Genomic DNA, 21014 nt, shown 5'->3' on the forward strand with positions numbered 1-21014 from the left:
CGCAAAATGATTGCACCATTACATGTAATCCATCATTATTATTCAATAATGACCAGTGTAAACAAAGAAATACACTTTACTATGAACCCTAAAATTAGGTTTGTAATTAATAAACACTTAAATAATATATACACACACATGTGTGTATTAATATATATAAATTATTCATAAAATATTGTTTAATAATAGAATTCAAATCATTGTTCAAATAAACGTTTCTAAATGTTAACTTTAAAGCATTAGATATTTGTTCATAATGCTTTAATGTCAACAACATACTCAAACATTTTTATTCTAACTAAATGGAATCTGCATACTGTATATTATGCTAAATTATTGTGAAACATTTAAACAATTAGATATGACCCATCCTGCCTAGGTTGTATATTTTTAGCTTTTGAAGTAAATTTCACTCCATTAACCCAAGTGTGCAGTGATGATGTACACTGCCATCTAGTGCTGACTGACAAATGGTTTGCAATTTTTAACTATGAAATGTATGATTGACAGGTGGATTAAGTTTTGACAGAACGGGTACATCCTCTACTTGAAAAACAATATAGGGTGAAGTTTAAAATTAAATATCTCGTTCAAGAAACATTCCACCCATGTCATTATAAGATGCACCTTTTCAACATTAAGGTGAAATACATTTCTTGGATGTTGATTTTAGTAGGTGAACATACATTAAACATTAGGAAAAACAACTAAAGAACAATATTTATTAACAACCATTTAATGAGTTACATAGCATGAAAAAGTTGCATTGTGCTTTTGTTGTGATCTTTGGGACGTCCACTGTGTACAAAGAAGGTTGTAGATGACGGCTTAAAAATGGACTCTGTTAATGTTCACAGCCAATTACACCAAGCACCATGTGTACTGTGCATTTGATATTTGAGTGGTTTTAACACAAAGAGATAAAATGGAGTAGTGGTAAACACAAATCTGATGTGTGTGACAGGCAGGAAATCAAAAGACTCGATCCTAGAAAAAAAGAACACCTGAGAAAGAATCACTTGTCATTGCATCTGGCCAAACATAAGGCACAAAGTGACAGCAAGAGCTCATTTCCTCTTGCGAGGGCTCTTTTCTGAATCCAGCTTTCTTTCTTCAGAGTCCTTCTTGCCACCCCGGGTGAAAAGAGAAGCCGCGTGGCTTTTCTCCGCGGCCTCAGAGGGCTCTTTGGGTTTCTTAGTTTTATGATCAACTGAAGCTGGTCTGGGTTTTTTGCCTCCTGAAGCCCAGGAAAAGACGGCTTTGATGAGGAAAATGCCGACCAAAGTAGCTAACAGTGTTGAAAGCACCAGGGGCCCCGAGAGGCCTTTGACGTGGCCCCGAATGTGGCTCAGGATTTGGGATACAGGTGTGTCTGAGCTGGGCTGATTTGGGAATTTCTCCTGCACGCAAACAAACATGTTTCAGCGTTCATTTGTAGTCAACGTGAAATCACAAATTAAATCTTTGTGCTTTCTCAATGCACATTACTGTGAAAGATTCATGTTTGTCTTCTACTTTACCTTTAGTCCAGACTCATCTAGCAGTTTATCAAGCGTCGGATCACCAAGGGTCACAATGGGAAAAAACTCCTCTTTGTACTTCCGCCTCCACCAAGCCTGCAGATGGGTCCTTTCAAAACAAAAGTACAGTAAACCTGAGAGCGGATTCAGGCTGGTATGCGGCTTTATAAATGTTTATTATTATTATTTCTATTTCTCCCCAGAAAATTACTATGGATCAATGCAGACAGTTAAATTCTTCTCTCCATTTACAAAAATATTTTCACAAAATCTAGCACTAATCTGAAACCACAATACAATTATGCACAATATCTAAATGTGAATGGGTGTTAAAGTTCCCGTGAACCGGAAGTTGCAAATTACTTTTCTCCAGTGTTGTGACGTATTTTCGAGAGAAACGGAATGCTAAATGAGGAAAAATAGTGGGCGTGGCTTTTTTCCAACTAGCAAATGATTGGATCTAGAAAAGTAGGTGTTTCATTCAAACACACAGGCAGTCTGTCTACTGTCAGTTGGAGGGGCATGGTTACGGATGTTAAGCAGACACCTAAACCTTCAAACCTACGTCATCAGGGAAGGTCCTCCAATGCAGAGGGGAAATTTCAGATTTTGATTAAAGTGATTCCACATTTTTTTGTGTGGATTGACTTGCATGGATGAATTGTTCACCACAAAACGATCAATTTAGGCAAAAAAGTAAGTATGGTCAATTTTGAATTCATGGGGACTTTAAATAGAAAGGAATGGAGCTCACTTGTCTTTGGCAGGGTCTGTGAAGTGGTAGTTGTAAAGCTTGGCTTTGATTAGGGCTGGTGGTTTCTGACTGAAGGGGTACTGCACTTCATCTACCTGAAGCAGACTAACCACTAGAGGAAGGAGAAACAGGTTAACAACTCAAATAAGTCTCAAATGTAGGCTGATAAGAACAGTGACCCTGCTATGTTCGCTCACCCTCTGGTTTCCCCTGTAGGAGGCGCTGTATGAGGCCTGTAAACCAGGGGCTTTGATCGTTCCCCTCTTGAGCCGCCTGCCACATCAGCCACTCCAGCCGGGGCTGGTAAGGTCCTACTATGGGTGGGGCGGTGTTCACATTTCCTGGTTTATACATGGGGTTCATCTCCTGCAACAGGATAAGAATAAAGTCCACTGAGGATAAACTTTAACCTTTCCGTTGAATGAATACTTCATGGAAACAATGGCTGCTGGGTCATTACTCAGAGAGCAAAAAAGATTTGGATTGTCGTTGCATGGCATCCTTCCCCATGTCTTTCTCACCGTCCATGTCAGGCCATCATTGCTTCCCTCTAAAATGATCTCAGGCCTGCCCTCAGTGGAGATTATTCTGTGCTGGATCCCGTATGCCCCGACCAGCTGGTACCTCTCTACGGTGCTGTACGTCTCTCGCACTTCAGGTAATACTGACATGCCTGTCATGGCTGTGTATGGAACCTGAGAGGAAACACCAAAACATATGTACTTGCATACAAAGGCAGGTAAAATTTTTAAAATTGCACCAGTTCAGTGTATAACAGCACTTGAGTCCACCCATTGTCAAAGACAATAATTGAAGGCCACCCAAGATCTCTGTTGTTAAGGAAAAAGTTGCTCATTTTCAAACCTTATTATTTACAGAAACTAGCAGTGGCTATATATATAGATCAATTTAATTAAATGCTTAAATATTGATGTAAATACAATTTCTTTTAAAACAACATTTAATGAAAATAATTATAAACAATTAAAATCCATAATTACAGAAGCAGTTCAATAACTGAATGTTTATTTACATAATGAATTAACATGACTCTTTTTAAGTTAACTTTTTACTCACAAATACCCGATTTATAGAAATGTCCATGACTTGAAATTTAATTTATGACTTTCAGGTCTAGTAATCGCACTTAAAATTACTAGGCAATACAGGTTTCCAAGAATGTGGGAACCTGGTTAAAAAAAAAATATATAATAATAATAGTTGAGAATTAATTAAAATAACAAATATGACGTCACTGCAGATCTTGAGTTTTAGCTTAAAGCATATTTTCTCTTATTTTAAACAATTTTATGCCATCTTGAGGCCCCGACCCCCGGTAGAGAATCGCTGATCTATAAAGATCATGTTTTATGGTTATGGACAGCAGAGGGCACTGTATTGCTTGTGTAATAAAAACTGGAGCAATTAAAAGGAAACAAAAATTATATATACAATGTTATAACAATAATATAGTTTTTTCTTTACAGGAAATGCAATCAAATTAACAAATGCAAAGTCACTAGTACAACCATGTAGCATTTGAGAATCAGAACAGTTAGGCATAGCATTATCAATAGGACTGGATGAGACGCAACGCCTCCTAAATCACATAAATGGCTCATCATTTGTTACGTTGCATATGTAGGACATGTAGCTCACCACACTGAGGGCAAAGATGGCCACAGCAGCCGCTGTGATGACGGCCCACTGGATGAGGGACCACATCTTGCTGACCAAGCCTCGTGTGCACACACACCTGACAAAGGAAACAGATGCGAGAGTTCTTGGCTTGACTTCTGCAACAATGGATTTTCTAAATCTTTACTTTTTGTACAAACACACAAACATTGGCTTTTCATGTTTTATGGGGACTTTCCATGGCCAATGATTGTTATACTGTACAAACTGTATTATTCTGTCCCCTAAAACCTACCCATCATAGAAACTTTTATGCATTTTTTTTGTATGATTTATAAGCCGTTTTCCCTCATTTTATCCAACAATGTCCACACAAGGTCAAAGATTTCTGCCATTGCCATCCTTGTGGGGACACAATGATTTACCAGGACCACACATGAAAAATAATCAGATTCTCATAAGTATTCCTGATGGGGCTTACATTAGCATGGCGGCCACCACTTCCCAGGTGAACGACAGCACACCAACCCAGATAGTGGGGCCCTGAAAATACTTCAGAAATCCATCAAATTCCTTTTGGGAGAAATCTGAAAGAAAGACCCAATGAATAGATTAAATTCAAATTCAATTAACTGAATGCATCTGTTGGTGATATTTTGCCTTGTTGACATAGTAGAATAAGTTTCATATAGCAAAACATTCTTGAAAAAACAAAAAATCAGTTCATGGCAAGAGAGATTAATGGGTGATTCTCACAAAACGTGCTAAAACATGCATGGTTCATATTTCACCCCACTGTCAAAAGAAAAAACTACTTCAATCTTGCATACAGAAATTATTTTATTGCTATTTTTAGCACTGTAGCATTTTCATGCCACAAAAAGAAGAAAGTTGGCACACCAAAGCTCCATAAATAAAGAAAATACATATTTTTAGCTTGTTCTCACTAAATCCTTTCCTAACTCTCACTAATGTAATACAAAATAAATTTTGCCATTTTTTTAAATTTTATTTTGTTGATTTTGTTTTCCCAACATGAAAATGTCAATGGAAACAATTTATTTCTGATAAATATACTACATTCGCTGCTTCTGGTTTTGGAGTGAAATGATCAAACCTCCACATATCTCCATGAGATTCATCCTAACATTTTATAAAACAATTAAATTCTCAGTATGTATTCACACATTTATAAATCAGTTACCAAACTAAAATGAAGCGTCAGATACATTTATGCAAATCAGTTTTATATTTCACACTTGAAGACTCACTGGTTTTGGATGAGAGAGTTTTGTTTTCCCAGTTAATCTGCAGCTCGAAGAGAATAACTGTACTGATCAGGATGAACAGGTAGACGGCCAACTCCACCAGCACAGCCAAAACACTGAGCAAAGTCTGTGCGCAGGCTGAAAAGCACAGGCATAAACTCAAATTATAGCTCACAAGCGTGTTGGGATCTTCACACATTAAACTCTAGTTTGGTACTAGAAGAACATAAGATTTCATTAACATCTCCTTTGATGCATTTTTACTGAGATTGCATTAATGAGCCCCTTACTCAGATCATTAGTGCAAATTCTGCTACTACCCCACCAGATATGACTGCAGGAAACAGAAGTTAGAGATATGAGATCATACCCCTGGATGTTTTTTCCTGGCCCTTCTTCTTCTTCAGAATAGCAGTGGAGTTGAAGTGTTCGTCATCCAGCAATGAGACGCTCAGGGCAATGCTCAGCAGGTTCAGAAGGCCACAGTTACCAGTGAGGATGTGGCAGAGCTGAAGAAACAGCTGACAAAAAGGTATAAAAAGAGGTATAAGTGGAAAAAAAGACTTGCAGTAGAACACACACACTCATATATATATATATATATATAAAACAAACACACACATACATATATATAACAAACCTGAACATAAAAGCTGAACAGTCTCAATCGGCGAATGGGAGCAAAGAACGTCATAAGAGGAATGGTGATCTCGCACTGCAACACAGCCACTGCTCCTAATCTCAGCAACCAATCAGGGAGCTGATGGACGAACCAGGCCAAAGGAGTGGGACTCATCTGGTTCTCAAAATGATGACTCAGCGCTGCAAAAGAGATGCTCGAGTTTTCAAAGCACTGTAATCTACAGATGAGTCAGTTTGTCCCACACGGATGTGCTGTCTGCCTCACAGTTCTTGGCTATTTTTACCATTACTTCATGCAAATTCAAATATTCATCAACAATGAGCCTTTTCATTTTTCAAGTATTTAAGTCACTAGATTTTCAAAACCATATACCAATGGTTGTTTTATATAACATAAATGATTTGGGGAGTTAATTTCCACCAAAGTGCCAAATTAGATTTCCTCATGAATAAGAGTGGGCGACATGACGAGCACAAATTAACTGTTCTCAACCAATGCAGAATGAATAATGTTAAAAATGATTCAATATACCTGACAGGCCGTACCACGCAGGGTCGCCACTGGCCAGCTTACTCGCACCTGTGCAGAAGGTCAGCCGGAAGAACAACCAGCGGGTCAACCAAAAGGTCACAGAGTCGTGGTACTTGTGAGAGGAGCCACAGCGCAGCAAACCCAGCGGAGCTACAAGCACAGCCAGAAACCCAGCCTCCAACAGCAGCGTATCCCTATGAGACCACAATGGATCAGAAACAGTCACACGGAACTACAAACATGACTAGATTTATATCATTTCTTAAAGGAATAGTTCACTTAAAAATGCAAATTCTGTCCTAATTTACTCACCCTCAAGTTGTTTCAAACCTGTATGAGTGTCTTTCTTCTGTTGAACACAAAGGAAGATATTTTGAAGAATGTTGGTAACCAAACCGTTAATGGACCCCATTGACGTCCACAGTATTTTTTTTTTCTACTATGGAAATCAATGGGGTCCATCCACTGACATTCTTCAAAATATCTTCCTTTGTGTTCAACAGAAGAAAGACACTCATACAGGTTTGAAACAACTTGAGGGTGAGTAGAAAGTGACAGAATTTTCATTTTTAAGTGAATAATTTCTTTAAGAAATATATTCTATATTCTTTTCCTAGATATGGCTGGGTTCTTCAAATAGGAATCAGAATTTGGTCAATTTCGTTTGAAAAGTTAAAGCCCAGTACGCTAACCGATAACTAGTCATTTAGTGGACGGCAATCACATTCAATTCTAAGGGCAAGCACATAATATGTAGTAATGTTTATGGCCAGTTTTCCCTCTCATAAACATTTTTCTGCTGCAGAGGATCTGACTTGCAAATGGCCCAATTATGAACAACAGCAATGGAGAAATAACAAGCAGTTATGCCAGGGTCGGTTATACCAAACAAGGTCAACCTGCAAGTCATATATGACAACTTGAGGCACTCACCATTCAGACTGGAGGAAGTCTCCACCAACCTATAAAACAAAACATATAACGTCTCAATTATGGTTCGACAGAGGCCACAATCGCAAAAGACTGTTAAAGAAGCACCTGACATAGTGCACAATAGTTCTATAAACTTAAATAGCTTTTAATACTCTGACAGGAGGCATTTACTAACATTATACAGTGAGAGGTAAAGGGCCCACAGGCAGAGGTAGATCAGACTGTCTCTCAGGGGCCCCAGCAGCACAGCACCCAGGCTCAGCACCACTCCAAGCAGGCAGATGAGCTCCAGGGCCTGCTGGGGCCCTAGACCCAGAGACGGCCCCAACCACAGCAGGGACGGGGAGGCCTCCAGCTGCTCCAGCAGGGGCCGCTGCACTTTCGGCATCTGCAGGCGCACAGGAACAATACCCTCATCTCCATACAACCCTGTCCAGAGACACACAAACAGAGGCATGCTTCATGTCAATGTGATCGCTCTTGCTGTGCAGGATTTAACTGTGAGCATTACTCAAAAGAACATAATACCTCAATCTGACTTCGAGACAACTTTCCTTTTCAGTAAAGAGACGGAAAGGCATACACGCATAACCAATGTAGTCCGATTCACAAATTAATGAGATGTTTTTTTTTTAAAGTGTTAGTTCACCCAAAAATGAAAAAGTCATAATTTAGGCTGATCACCCTCATATAGTTCAAAACCTGTAAGGCTTTCGTGCTTCTTCAAAACACAAATGAGGATATTTTAATGACATCTGAGGGTTTTCTGAACGTCTATTGAGAGTCTATGCAACTGCAACTTTGACGCTTCAAAAACATAATAAAGAGATTGTAAAACCAATCCACATGAATTGAGTGATTCAATCCAAATTTTCTGAAGAGACAATCACTTTATGATGAACAGATTGAATTTAGGCTTTTAATTCACATATAAACATTCATCAATGCACACATCAGTTGAGGTAGACAGAAGCTCAAGCATGTTCGCTTGATGTGCAAGAACCAATGAGGTTCATTCTCGTGTTACGCAGCACGTTTGAGCTTCAGCAAGAACCAATGAGGTTCATTCTCGTGTTACGCAGCACGTTTGAGCTTCAGCAAGAACCAATGAGGTTCATTCTCGTGTTACGCAGCACGTTTGAGCTTCAGCAAGAACCAATGAGGTTCATTCTCGTGTTACGCAGCACGTTTGAGCTTCAGCAAGAACCAATGAGGTTCATTCTCGTGTTACACAGCACGTTTGAGCTTCAGCAAGAACCAATGAGGTTTGTTCTCGTGTTACACAGCACGTTTGAGCTTCAGCAAGAACCAATGAGGTTTGTTCTCGTGCGTCAAGCAGGTTCAGTTGAGCTTCTGTTTATGTACACTGAATTTTTATTTACATATAAACATCTGTTCATTATGTAAAGCAATCGAGTCTCTTCAGAAAATTGGGACTAAACCACTCAATTCATATGGATTAGTTTTATGATCTCTTTATAAAGTTTCTGAAGTGTCAAAGTGGTAGTTGCGCATAGACTGTCAATGGAGGGACAGAAAGCTTTCAGATTTATTTAAAGATCTTCTTTTGTGTTTCAAAAATGAAAAAAAAAATATTACGGTTTAGAACTACACGAGGGTGAGTAAATGACAACTTTTTTCATTTTTGGGTGAACTAACACTTTAATGAATTGTCAAAAGGACTAGATTTTAAAACTATATTCTATTATAACTATACTTGTGCACATCATTATTAAATATTTAGGCAAACACATTTTTTATAACTATACTCCTGTTAACAAATGAATGAAAAAAAAAAAAAAACCATTCCCAGCCCATTTTACTTCCATAATGTGAGAAATGTGTCAAAATTCAGGAAGTAAAATAGGTTGTGAATGCAAATTTGACTTTAAAGATGCATTGATGAGAGAGTCATAAAAGCTGAGGGGGAAAAAAAAGGTAATATTTCATCAGGTCCTGTGCTGATTAGAAACATTGGTGGTGGTGACAGACTGCCCTCATGTTCTGCACACAATAATACAGCATGTTGTGCTTGTTTGCTCAGTGGTAGTAAAAGCACAAGGCATTAAGCTGCGTGTAAACATTCATACAACAGAACACAGGCGCACACACTGCCATGACAATGGCCAAAACACAAACCCGTCCTGTGAGTTTTTAATGCCTCTAAACAAGCACAGACACCCCAGATGTTCCAGCAGTGGATGCAAACAGGTGCACTGTAAAATACTGCTTTAGGCAACTTGCTAAATTACAATACACTGACTGACATTCAGTACAGAGAGATCAGGAAATACTACTTTACTTTGTTGCAGAACTTTGACAAACGAAGCTAGTTTTTAATGTGACAATTCTTTCTTAAGGTCGATGGCGGTTAGCAGAGGGGCAAAGTTGCATGGTCACATTTTTGGCATGCAAGCCACAGCAAGAGTGCGCGTATAGCAGGCTGGTTTGAGTTAGAGAACAGGCCGTGTATTGTGCCAGTGCCAACGTATGACTCACGGTTTCTCTTTAAAGACCCAGTTCTGCCTCAAGCGGCTCCTCCAGGCACACTGCCTTGAGGATCTCATGCCATGTGGGGAGATTCAATGTGCTTTTCCCAAAAGCATCAGAACGTAAAACCATTGCCACCAACTAAGCTAACGCTGCTTTTAGAAAAAACGCAGCCCTGACTGGAATAGATTCTCAAAAGAACTGAAACTCTGTGAACATGCCTCCTTTGGTTGAGTTTTAAACATGCAGCTGGGCCACCAACAACCCAACTCAATTTATCAAATGGGAATAGAGCTATTATTAAGTGCATATGATTTCCCTTATCTGTGGGAAACACAGTCTGCTGGTGGCCAGATTTGGCAGTCTACACCCTACAATACAAGGATAGACGTGAAACTGCTCTTTTAATTCTTTCAAATAAATAATAGGAAAGTGCATAAGTTATTCTTGAACTGACCAAAGTATTTAAAAGGAGAAGGTTACGTTAAATCCACTGTTGTTATATAGCCTATACAGCATTTCAGTTACTTCAGAAGTAACTATACACTAAAGAGAAATAGAGTAATCCCTTTACTTTTTCAAGGAAAATTACAGTAATTAATTACTCCGTGGTAATGCATTACACCCAACTCTATAATATGGATGCAGATTAGAGACAGCTTGCATAATACTGCACTTCATAATACATAGCAAAAGCGTGAGTCACAATGGTAAAGAGATGAAAGCTTGTTAAAAAGACCTTTGCTGTTGCATGGGATCATAGGAGCTTATTGACACTTTTAAAGGTGTTGGTACATGCCATAGAATTAGTTGGGGGAAAAAGAGCCTTTATTATGAATACGCCATACACATGGCATATGCATAGAGCATTTTAGGGACAAAAAGCTCACAGGCCCCTAAGTGATGACGGGTCACTACAGTGCGCACTCAGCATTAACTGGCGGGGTTCCTAAAATCAGCACATGATGAGGAGAAACTGAAGAAATGCTGGTTTATTCATACGGGCATTGTGTCCGCTTATTTCGAAAATCTGAAATCCTGTTTAAAATATTAAATAGCCAAATCAGCTAGAGTGCGTCGTTCTGCATGGAGATGCGGTTTGTGCACGAGGTCCTTCAAAAGTTTGAACTGAAACTGTTCCCCCATGACAGGAGAACGAACGGTTAGCGCTAATGAATGAATGACCTGGAATCCCGTTTTGTTTTCGCCAACATTCCGCAACAGTTCAAGTTCAAATGTATCCGCAACCATTCATTAATGCCGCACCCAAAATCCACCATAACCGCCACACATCCACCTTCAAAAAAGGAGAAACTTCCCTACCTGGTATTTGAACGTAGATGGATGAAAAACCACACACGTATATTAGTGCAATGCTGATCAAGAACATTCGTCTGGGTGTTTTTACTTCCCCCATCTTGGCGGCTTGCTGCAAGGATGAGGTGTCACTTTGTTTCGGGTGATTCGAGAGCTGATGCTCATTGGAAAAATGAAGTGGAATAGCAGGGGTGGAGTTTGAATTAGTGATGGGAAGTCCGACTCAGTTCCGCGAATCGGTTCTTTTGAACTGTTCGTTCAGTTCTTTTACGTCATGACGTAATCATAGCACGTGGTCCCCTAGATTCAAACGAAACGTTCCAAAAGATCCATCCAAATGTAGCAAATAAGCCATTTAGAATTTGAACCTAACTATAGTTTGCATTTTTGACCATACTAAAATCAATTTAGTTACTGAAATTGAAATGCTTATTAAACCAACTCGGTTTAGAATGCGACTTAACAAAACCAAAGAGCGGGTGTGACTTCAGTTTACCGCTTAATTTCTTTTTATTCAAGCAACATACATTTTGTATAAATACGAGTATGAAACATTATACATACAATACAACAAAAAAATAAATAAAAAAAGCCGCTCGGACCGGTAAATCATTTTAAATAGGAAAACGAATGATTTTAATCAACCGATTCAATTGATTCATTCAAAGATTCAACTCAAATTAACGATTCATTCACTAGCTTGAATTTGTGGAACGTTAAAATAGCATTTCGAAAGCAGAACAAGGCAACAGTGTATATTTGAGACGATTACATTCAGCCAAGCGTCACATGATCGATTGCTATTATTGAAGCAAGTCTTCCTTAGCAATTATTGATTCACGTAACTTCAAAATAACAATGACATTTTATTAATTTTAAATTGGTAATTTTCTTTTGTTTATAGATAAATTATCATAAAAGAAATTACTTTGCCAACAAAAAAAAAAAAAAAAACAAGACGAAAAGCCACACAAGGAGATGCACAATATTTCAAAAGCTTTATTAAAGGTATTAGGCATTTTTTATAAAATTTTGTATCCATGAGTGATGGGCAGACACTCGAGTGAACACAGCTGGTTTCTGAGGATCACATCTCTTGCCGCCCCCTGCTGTTAGTCCTACAAGGTAATAGACGCCATTTTTTGCACACATAAGGGGTGCGCCCGAGTCCCCCTATAAGAGAAAGAATTTAGGTGACCCAGACATGTGCATCATAAGAGTTTCAACACATCTCTATCGAAGAATCTTATAAGACTGTACCAAGCAGGAGGTAGAAGCTGCTGCATCCGTACACAGGAGGAATTTCATGCTGAAACTGTCACCCCAGCCGGTCTTGCAGGCCTTCTCAGAAAGAGGGTTGACCCTGGCCATATGCATGATATCAGCATGCAGATCCACTATTATGAGAAGAGAAAACGTCACTACTCCCCAGAAATGTGCTTGAGAAAGCAGATACAAAGTAGCAATGGATAAAAAAAAATGTTGGACAGAAAATTGAGGCGTTTCCTTTTTTTCCTTGATAAAATATACCATTACCTGATGTAAAGTCAACATGAACTCAAGATTCATCTAATTTACTTAAAACATGATTTAGGACTTCTTGTGCATGATGCAACAATGCATGTTACTCCAGTAAATCAAATAAAGAGCATAAACAAAAAACATCCATCCATGTAACCAAAACTCCATTCCTGTGGCTCCACATAGGACAACAGTTTAGAGAATGGAGAGATGGAAACAAAAATAAGATAAATAAAATAATTAGTTTGGAGAATGGATGGATAAAAAAAAAAGACCAAAAAAAAGCAGTTTGGAGAATGGATGAAAAAAGTAATCTTTCTCCTCCAACCACCTAGCTCTAGGATTCTGGTATGTAACAGGAATGGCTCAGGATTCAATTAGTTATTGATGGATTAAATCAGTTGCGCTCTACATTATTTTCTTGAATAGCTCATTTCACCTGGAAATAAATCAAATTACAAAGTAAAAGAGGTTATGAATGCCATTTCATGTTGATTTTAATCTCAAACCCTGTTAGTAAGCCAGTTGACTCACATGTAGATTTTCTTGTCCCCCAACCAGTTGTCACACAAGACGAGTTGTCTTCATTCATCATTTCATCATCTTTATCCGTTAAGCACACAGGAAATATCATCGACCCTGGATGGAGCACATGTTAACCTGTACAACTTTAATTGTGGAATAGGTAAATCACAGATAAGGTCACATGATCCTATACCTATTCGAGCTGGGACAGACAAGCGGATCATGGAGAGATCGGAGACTGGTGGGAATGTGCCGTCCTGAGCCAAACTCTGCACGCTTTCCACAGCTGCAGTCTGACCCGACATGAAGTTGAGGTCGTGAGCTCCCAAGATCACAACATCTCCAGCCCTGTGGGACAAACTGTCAGAACAACACCGAGGAACAGCAGATGATCAAACCCATGTCTTACTTGGCGAAGCAGTGGCGTGGCGCCAGCACCCAGCGCGGGTGTACGAGGACGCCGCTACAGTAATGCGTGTCGTGGCTCTGCAGGCTGACGTGCCATGGCCAGGAGTTTGGGCACGCCTCACTTATGTTCTCCACCTTGAATGTGCCATCCTCAGTTAACACCACCTCGGCCAAGCCACTGGGCAGCTGGCAGGGACCCATCTTGGACTGACCACACTGGGCTGAAGCCATAACATGCAAATGGACATGAATAATGAAAAGGTACACGACAGATATTGAGAGCATGAAAAGAGAGTCTTACCAGTTGAATCTGCTCTAGAGTCAACAGAAACGAGTTCACCTATATAATACAAGAGGAAAATAAGCTACAGCAGTTTTAGATCAGACACTGGTATGCACCTGGATCACTGAAATCTGAAAGTTCATACCACGCATTGAAGAAATGATCCATTGTTTGTAGCGGGACAGTATGGTGTAGACCCCTGGTCTTTTGGCTCGACCACATCCGACCCCCCAGCTGACCAACCCGGCAAGCTCATACCTCTCGCCTGTGAAACACGACAGGGGACCGCCAGAGTCGCCCTGAACGGACATCCACAGCACACATGCGTCAAACTTAAGAGTTTCCACAATGAAGGAAATTATTCTACAACCTAAACTAACATTGCCTTGTCATAAAAGTCAATTGGTTTGGGTCATAAAAATGAGGATGTTTAATCAAGTTTTTTTTATCAATATGACTTCATTTAATATTAACAATATTATATCCTCTACGTGATGTTATCCTGCATGTTTGTCACACCACTCGGCTTTGATAAAAAAAATATTTATATATATATATATATATATATATATATATTATAAAATAAAAGAAATGAAACCTGCACATACCCTTCTGGTAACCGTCATTAAAAAAAATGCAAACGTTTACCAGACAATCATATTAGCATTACCTGTTTTTATATATATATATATATACACACACACATTCATTTTTTTTGTTGAATAAATTAACCAATTGGGTCCATGTGAAGATATCAAGAAAAAAAAAATCCTCTTGTGGTATGTGTCCGAATCAAAGCTAAATCACAAATGTTTACCTGACATGCATCCCTTCCACCAGCATCCGCCCCGGCACACATCATACACTCATGCATTTTCCCTACATAAAAACGGCTACACGTTTGTGGATCAAAAACCGTAACATTGACCTCTTGAAGTCTGGAAGCACGAGGACCATCTATAAAGAGACAAATACCATCTAATCACATAACCAGCACTTTTACACAGGTTTAACAGCACATGGTTAACTAAAGGGCGTACTCTCTCTGATGGAGCCCCAGCCCGTGACAGTGCAGTTTTCCCGAGGACCCAACTCATGATTCAAGATGCCAACAGGTCTCACACACTCATTAAACAGCAGTGGACTCTGCAGTTTCACCAGGGCAATATCATTCTCATTTGTCCTTTGGTTGTAGTCCTTGTGGGAGATGATTTTTTCCACCATTATGGTCTTTAAAAAAAAATACACAAGAGTTCAAATAGCAAAAACCAATGATAATACACTAAAGATCACATTATAAGGTAGTGAGATAAATATACACGCAGACACTTACTTGACGACAGGATTCATTTGCATTCTCCAAATCGTGCATTCCAACCACTGCGTTCCACATTGACGCCCTTTTATAACTGTTCACAAACAGGAATTTTGGTTTAGACACACAGACTGCACTCAGTCAGTCGGAGGGTTTATAGACCACTGATGGGCTCACCGTTTGAAGCAGTGGCTGGCGGTGATGACCCACCACAGGTCGAGGATGGCACCCCCGCAGGTTGGCATGTCAGAGTACAGTAGGGACACTTGCCAAGGCCACGAATGTGCCCAGGCCTCCTGCCCACCAATAATCCGACTCTGCTTTACATCCTGCTCTGGGATGAAGGCGCGTATGCCAGCCTGGTCTGAAAAACATGGTGCAAGTAATCATATTTGCAAGCAATCCAGCAGACATTGGAGGAGCGCGTGTAAACTGGGCAAGGCTTCTCTTCCCTTGGCCACAGACTTGAGACTAGTGTAACATTTTCTCACTCAAACCACTGCTTTGTCTGCATATTGCCTTTTTTAGAAGGAAAAGAAAACAGATCAGCAGTTATGAGCGGCTTTTCTCCATAATAAAAATATTTGGTAAAACGATCTATAGTGCTTATGTGTTTGCGCTCTGAAGAACGTCAAAGGTTTCTATTGACAAAGTGTTTTTGCAGCGTTAAGCAGTGTAGCCAATCACAAACATGTCTGTTGATTTCTGGAACGCATTGGCCAATCAGAGGTGATTAAGTTAGCAGTGAACAAAAACTCCAGTGAGTGGATTCAGAGTTACGCACGCTTGCAAATCCCCATTATAACAAACAATTATGTAAACAAGAGATTCATTGTGCAGTCAGCTTCATTGATTATAACGGAACTTTGTGAGATTGCAATGCACTAAGGTGAGTGACAGATTGTTAGTGATTCTAAAGGTAGGGCTCGTTGCGTGCTTTCTGCCATGCCAAATCCCACATACATAGCCTATGCTTGCTTTTCTTTTAAAATTAACAGTATGTAAATGTAGAAGCTTTAATAAATAGTTTATTAGGAGCGTTTATGCTGGGATGTTTAGCATAATATTGAAGAGTTTTCCATTTCAATAGTTAATCTTCTGGCATATGCAGAGGTTCAACCACATTGTAAGGAGATGCACTTCCCCTTTAAAAACATTTAAATAGATTTCCTTAATTTAAGTTACAGCAACTTGAAACGAAGGAAATCTATTTAAATGTTTTTAAAGGGGAAGTGCATCACCTTACCCTGAGTTGGTTCAGCCTCCACATATGTCAGAAGATTAACGATTGAAATGGAAAACGTTTCAATATTAGGCCTATCTGTAAACATATTACCACCATTAATTTGTAATGGCTGCCTAACACGTTGTTGTGTTCAGTGTTGGGAAGGATACTTTCAAAACGTATTTCGTTACAGAATACAGAATACATGCCCAAAAATGTAATTTGTAACGTATTCCGTTACGTTACTCTATCTGAGTAACGTATTCTGAATACTTGGATTACTTCCACATTGAATTGCATTTTATTAGTGTAGGAATGCGGCCATCAAATCCTGCTTACTAAACGGACCTATTCTGGTGTGTTTTTCTGTTCCAACTGGCTGAATGTGTTAGGCCCATGTCTCCCTGAAAGTGCAATATATTATAATTTGCTATAGAAGAACAAAGACTATGTATGTTGCTGTCACCGGTGAGGTGATGAGGTGGTGACACGTTCATGTAACATGTAAAGGTGGCGCTGCCAATAAAGCACCTAAAAGCTGTCACAAACAACCGGCAAAGTAGCCTAATGACTGTTAGTGTCGGCTGCAAAGATGAAGTTGATGATGCTGACTCGCGATCTTCGCAGCACCCTAGTGAATGCGCCGGAGAGAAATGCACATTTCATACGGATTACATAAACAGAGAGCAGTCTGTTTTCTTTCGTTTTGAGTTGTTCTGTATAAAATCAGAATCAGAATCAGAATCAGAATCAGAAAGAGCTTTATTGCCAAGTGTGCTTGCACACACAAGGAATTTGTTTTGGTACTGAGGCTTCCAGTGGACATATACAAATACAACATTAAACATAATATCACAGTTGGGTTTAGTCAGAATAGACATTTTCAGATTTACAGATTATGAACCTATTTACAGTGTTTTGAATATTATAAATAAATAAATCTACATATAAGTATCACCAGAGTTGTGGGATATTGCACTAAACAGTGGGAGTATTGCACTTACAGGCATATGCCTTGGGAGGAGTGTTAACTGTTCAGGAGGGAAATGGCCTGTGGGAAGAAACTGTTCCTGTGCCGAGATGTTCTTGTGGCCAGTGATCTGAGTCTCCGTCTTGACGGTAACAGTTCAAACAGGTGGTGTCCAGGGTGAGTGGAGTCTGTGATGATTTTACCTGCTCTCTTCCTCACTCTGGAAGAGTACAGGTCCTGGAGGTTTGGCAGGGGGGCACCAATAATCCTCTCCGCAGTCCGGACTGTCCGTTGTAGTCTCCTGATGTCTGATTTGGTAGCTGAACCAAACCAGACAGTGATGGAAGCGCACAAGACAGACTCAATGACGGCTGAGCAGAACTGAATCAGCAGATCCTGTGGCAGATTGAACTTCCTCAGCTGGCGAAGGAAGTACAGTCTCTGCTGGGCCTTTTTCACAGTGGAGTCAATGTGATTGTCCCACTTCAGGTCCTGAGAGATGATAGTGCCCAGGAACCTGAATGACTCCACTGCTTCCACAGTGCTGTTCATGATGGTGAGTGGGAGGAGTGCTGAGCTGTTCCTCCTGAAGTCCACGATCATCTCCACTGTTTAGAGCGTGTTCAGCTCAAGGTTGTTATAACTGCACCAGGCAGCCAGCTGTTCAACCTCCAGTCTGTAAGCAGACTCGTCACCGTTTCGGATGAGACCGAAATTTGCAGTGGTGTCGTCTGCAAATTTCAGGAGCTTGACAGTGGGGTCTTTAGAAGTGCAGTCATTAGTGTACAGGGAGAAGAGCAGTGGGGAGAGAACGCACCCTTGGGGAGCACCAGTGCTGATTGTGAGTGTCTTGGATGTGTGTTTCCCCAGTCTCACTCGCTGCTGCCGGTCCGTCAGGAAGCTGGTGATCCACTGACAGATCGAGGATGGTATGGAGAGCTGGGTCAGTTTGGCTGTGAGAAGACCAGGCATGATGGTATTGAAGGCCGAACTGAAGTCCACAAAGAGGATCCTTGCATAAGTCCCTGGTCTGTCGAGATGTTGCAGGATATAATGCAGTCCCATGTTGACTGCATCATCCACAGACCTGTTTGCTCTGTAAGCAAACTGAAAGGGATCCAGCAGGGGTCCAGTGATGTCCTTCAGGTGGGCCAGCACCAGTCTTTCAAACGACTTCATGACCACAGACGTGAGAGCGACAGGTCTGTAGTCATTAAGTCCAGTGATTTTGGGTTTTTTGGGGACAGGAATGATAGTGGAGCGTTTGAAGCAGCAGGGAACTTCACACTGCTCCAATGATCTGTTGAAGATCTGCGTGAAGACCGGGGCCAGTTGGTCAGCGCAGGCTTTTAAACAAGCAGATGAGATGCCGTAGAAAGTAGACATGTCTGTGAGGCAAGTAGGCTATAGCCTACCTTATACGCTAAGTTTCGGTTCATCGATGAGACTAGCCCCAGTTCACGCACCGGCGCCTCCGTGCCGTGATATCTATTGTCTGCCATATTTACAACTTATTTATTTATTCCAGGCAATTGGTTGATGAAACATTGATTAAAATTAACATACAATTAATACAAATCGAAATTCACTTTAAAGAAAGGCTTTGTGCATCTGTTTGATGTCTCTGTGAAGACATGCCTCTTTCAGAGTGGTCACGTCCGTAACATTGTTTTTTCCTCATAAATGCTAACAAGAAAAATAAAATAAAATGAATATTTTATGTTCTGTGGAGAGCCAGCCCTTCTTCATCCGGTCGGTATTACCTTTGCTTTGCGCAGTAGCCTAATTCACAGAAGTAGCCTACTAAAAAATATTTGGCCTAAAAGTTAAATATTTTTTGTGTCACGCATGTTTATTTCCCTCATATTAAATTTAAAACGCATGTATAGACATATTTTTCTAATGTCTGGACTACTTTATTAAGGGAGTATGGATATACAAACAGATGTTTCGATATAGCCTATTCGTATATGCATTTTCTGAGTATTTATCATTCAAGTTTTGACTGCAAATGTCACGTCCAAAGCAATTGCTAAATTATAAATAATTATTCCGCAACTAGTTTTGTGGTGTAGGTCTACGTATTTTATAGCCTAATGTTAACTTCAAATAATACTAATAGTAATTTAAAGATGTGCTAGCATTGGATCTGGACGGGAAGGATAACTCTGGGAGTTGGAAGGTGAGTGTCGCGATTCTGCCTTCTCACACGCAACACAGGTTCATGGATCTAAGTGTCGCGATTTCGGTTTCATATCTCATATCGTTACAGCCCTGTAGCTAGTAGCCTACCTGATACAACTATAAAATAGCAAGGTGACCAGTAAAACTACAGCAGACGACTACCCCTGGCTAATAAAAAAAAACCTTATATTTATTAACTATTAAAAACTAATAACTTATAAACAGTTACATTTGTTCTCCTTTCTCTATCTTTAATGTGAAATGCTGTTTGAATTTCCAAGTTAGAAACGCATTCTTGCCCTGGCTCTGTTGTCCCGGCTCCATCTCTACCTCTAGCTCGCACTTCTCCTCTTCCGACTCCATTGTGACTGATCACGCAAACCGCGCATTTTTTCGTTTTCATATTGGGGCTTCTGGGAAATGCATGGAGTTGCCTTAATTTATTTAGAGAGTGAATAAACTCATGAAACAAAAGTATCGTCATGTAATCCATTGATCTCAACAATGTAACTGTATTCTAAATACCAACTATTTAAATTGTAACTGTAACGGAATACAGTTACTCATAATTTGTATTCTGAATACGTAACTCCGGTACATGTATTCCGTTACTCCCCAACACTGGTTGTGTTTGCTTAACTGAATACATGCCATTAACTATAACCACGTAACATGTAGGCCTATTATAGATGTAGGCCTATCCCAGCAAACAAAGAACTTTCCCCTAACGTAGCCTATTTGGTTCTCATTTCCAGTAAATAGTAAAGCTCTAGGAACGTTCTTTTTAGGTTTCATTTTAACCATAAACTAGCATTCCCAGAAAGTTGCATGGAGGTTATTTTTTAAATAACATAGGCTACAGAACGTTACTAGGTTATCATTTTGCACCATAAAATAACTAAAACTAACCTTAAAAAAAGAAGGTTCTAGGAACCAAAAATTGTTAGCTAGGATCATTAGCCTTAGATAGATTGCAGAATACTTCCTAAATTATAACATCGAAACACGCTTTTTATTTGAAACACTATGTAGGCTATTGTGAATGGTGTTATGCCCATTACAAACAAACTTGAAGTTAATGAAGGCAGCATTGAGAACTCGGTCTTACCATAACATCCCTTGCCAAAGACACAGTTTGTCTCAGCTGAAACACTCGCATTGGGATTCTTTTCTGCATCTTAAAAGAAATATTACGATGATTGAACTGAAGTAAATCACATAAACCACATCATTCAAATCTTACAAAGCTAACAAAACATGCAAGATCCGCTCACCAGGGTCAGCCTTAGTCCAATTAAGATAGAGTATTAAAATAAATAAATATTTTTTAGACATGTTCACAAATCTGTTATTAAAAAGTGACCGGAGAAACGTAAAACAAAATACAAAAGACTTTACAGGTAAACAACGCGCAAAGCATAATCCATGTGACACCTGTGCGTCGCAATCAGCGCTTAATTAACCGAGTGTGGAGTAGTTCATCCACCAC

The 21014-nt window shown here is 39.7% G+C and overlaps 2 protein-coding genes across 4 annotated transcripts; both read right to left on the minus strand.

Moving 5' to 3' along the window:
* Nucleotides 1-720: 720 nt before the first annotated feature.
* lmf2b (lipase maturation factor 2b) lies at nt 721-11327 on the minus strand. 2 transcript variants are annotated; one of them, XM_077234904.1, is made up of 14 exons: nt 11101-11302; nt 7463-7716; nt 7288-7316; nt 6355-6548; nt 5821-6002; nt 5551-5701; nt 5184-5318; nt 4394-4499; nt 3934-4030; nt 2796-2969; nt 2472-2640; nt 2275-2386; nt 1521-1629; nt 721-1400 (listed from the first exon to the last, which is right to left on the minus strand). In XM_077234904.1, the coding sequence occupies exons 1-14, from the start codon at nt 11192-11194 to the stop codon at nt 1068-1070; spliced, it is 2139 nt and encodes a 712-aa protein (XP_077091019.1). In that variant the 5' UTR covers nt 11195-11302; the 3' UTR covers nt 721-1067. The 2 variants fall into 2 exon arrangements, with proteins under 2 accessions (XP_077091019.1, XP_077091018.1); XM_077234903.1 differs by lacking the exon at nt 7288-7316 and having other exon boundaries at nt 7440-7716; nt 11101-11327.
* Nucleotides 11328-12067: 740 nt separating this feature from the next.
* ovch1 (ovochymase 1) lies at nt 12068-21014 on the minus strand. Of its 2 annotated transcripts, XM_077234905.1 has the most exons (13): nt 20800-21014; nt 20634-20702; nt 15324-15510; nt 15165-15240; nt 14872-15061; nt 14649-14788; nt 13977-14130; nt 13850-13888; nt 13550-13769; nt 13334-13488; nt 13150-13254; nt 12355-12491; nt 12068-12267 (listed from the first exon to the last, which is right to left on the minus strand). In XM_077234905.1, exons 1-13 carry the CDS (start codon nt 20858-20860, stop codon nt 12106-12108), a joined length of 1695 nt encoding a protein of 564 aa, XP_077091020.1. In that variant the 5' UTR covers nt 20861-21014; the 3' UTR covers nt 12068-12105. The 2 variants fall into 2 exon arrangements, with proteins under 2 accessions (XP_077091020.1, XP_077091021.1); XM_077234906.1 differs by lacking the exons at nt 12068-12267; nt 12355-12491 and adding an exon at nt 12874-13054.

This window comes from Siphateles boraxobius, unplaced genomic scaffold (assembly GCF_051911475.1).
Source record: "Siphateles boraxobius isolate OS27281-9 unplaced genomic scaffold, OSU_SipBor_1 19, whole genome shotgun sequence".
NCBI lineage: Eukaryota > Metazoa > Chordata > Actinopteri > Cypriniformes > Leuciscidae > Siphateles > Siphateles boraxobius.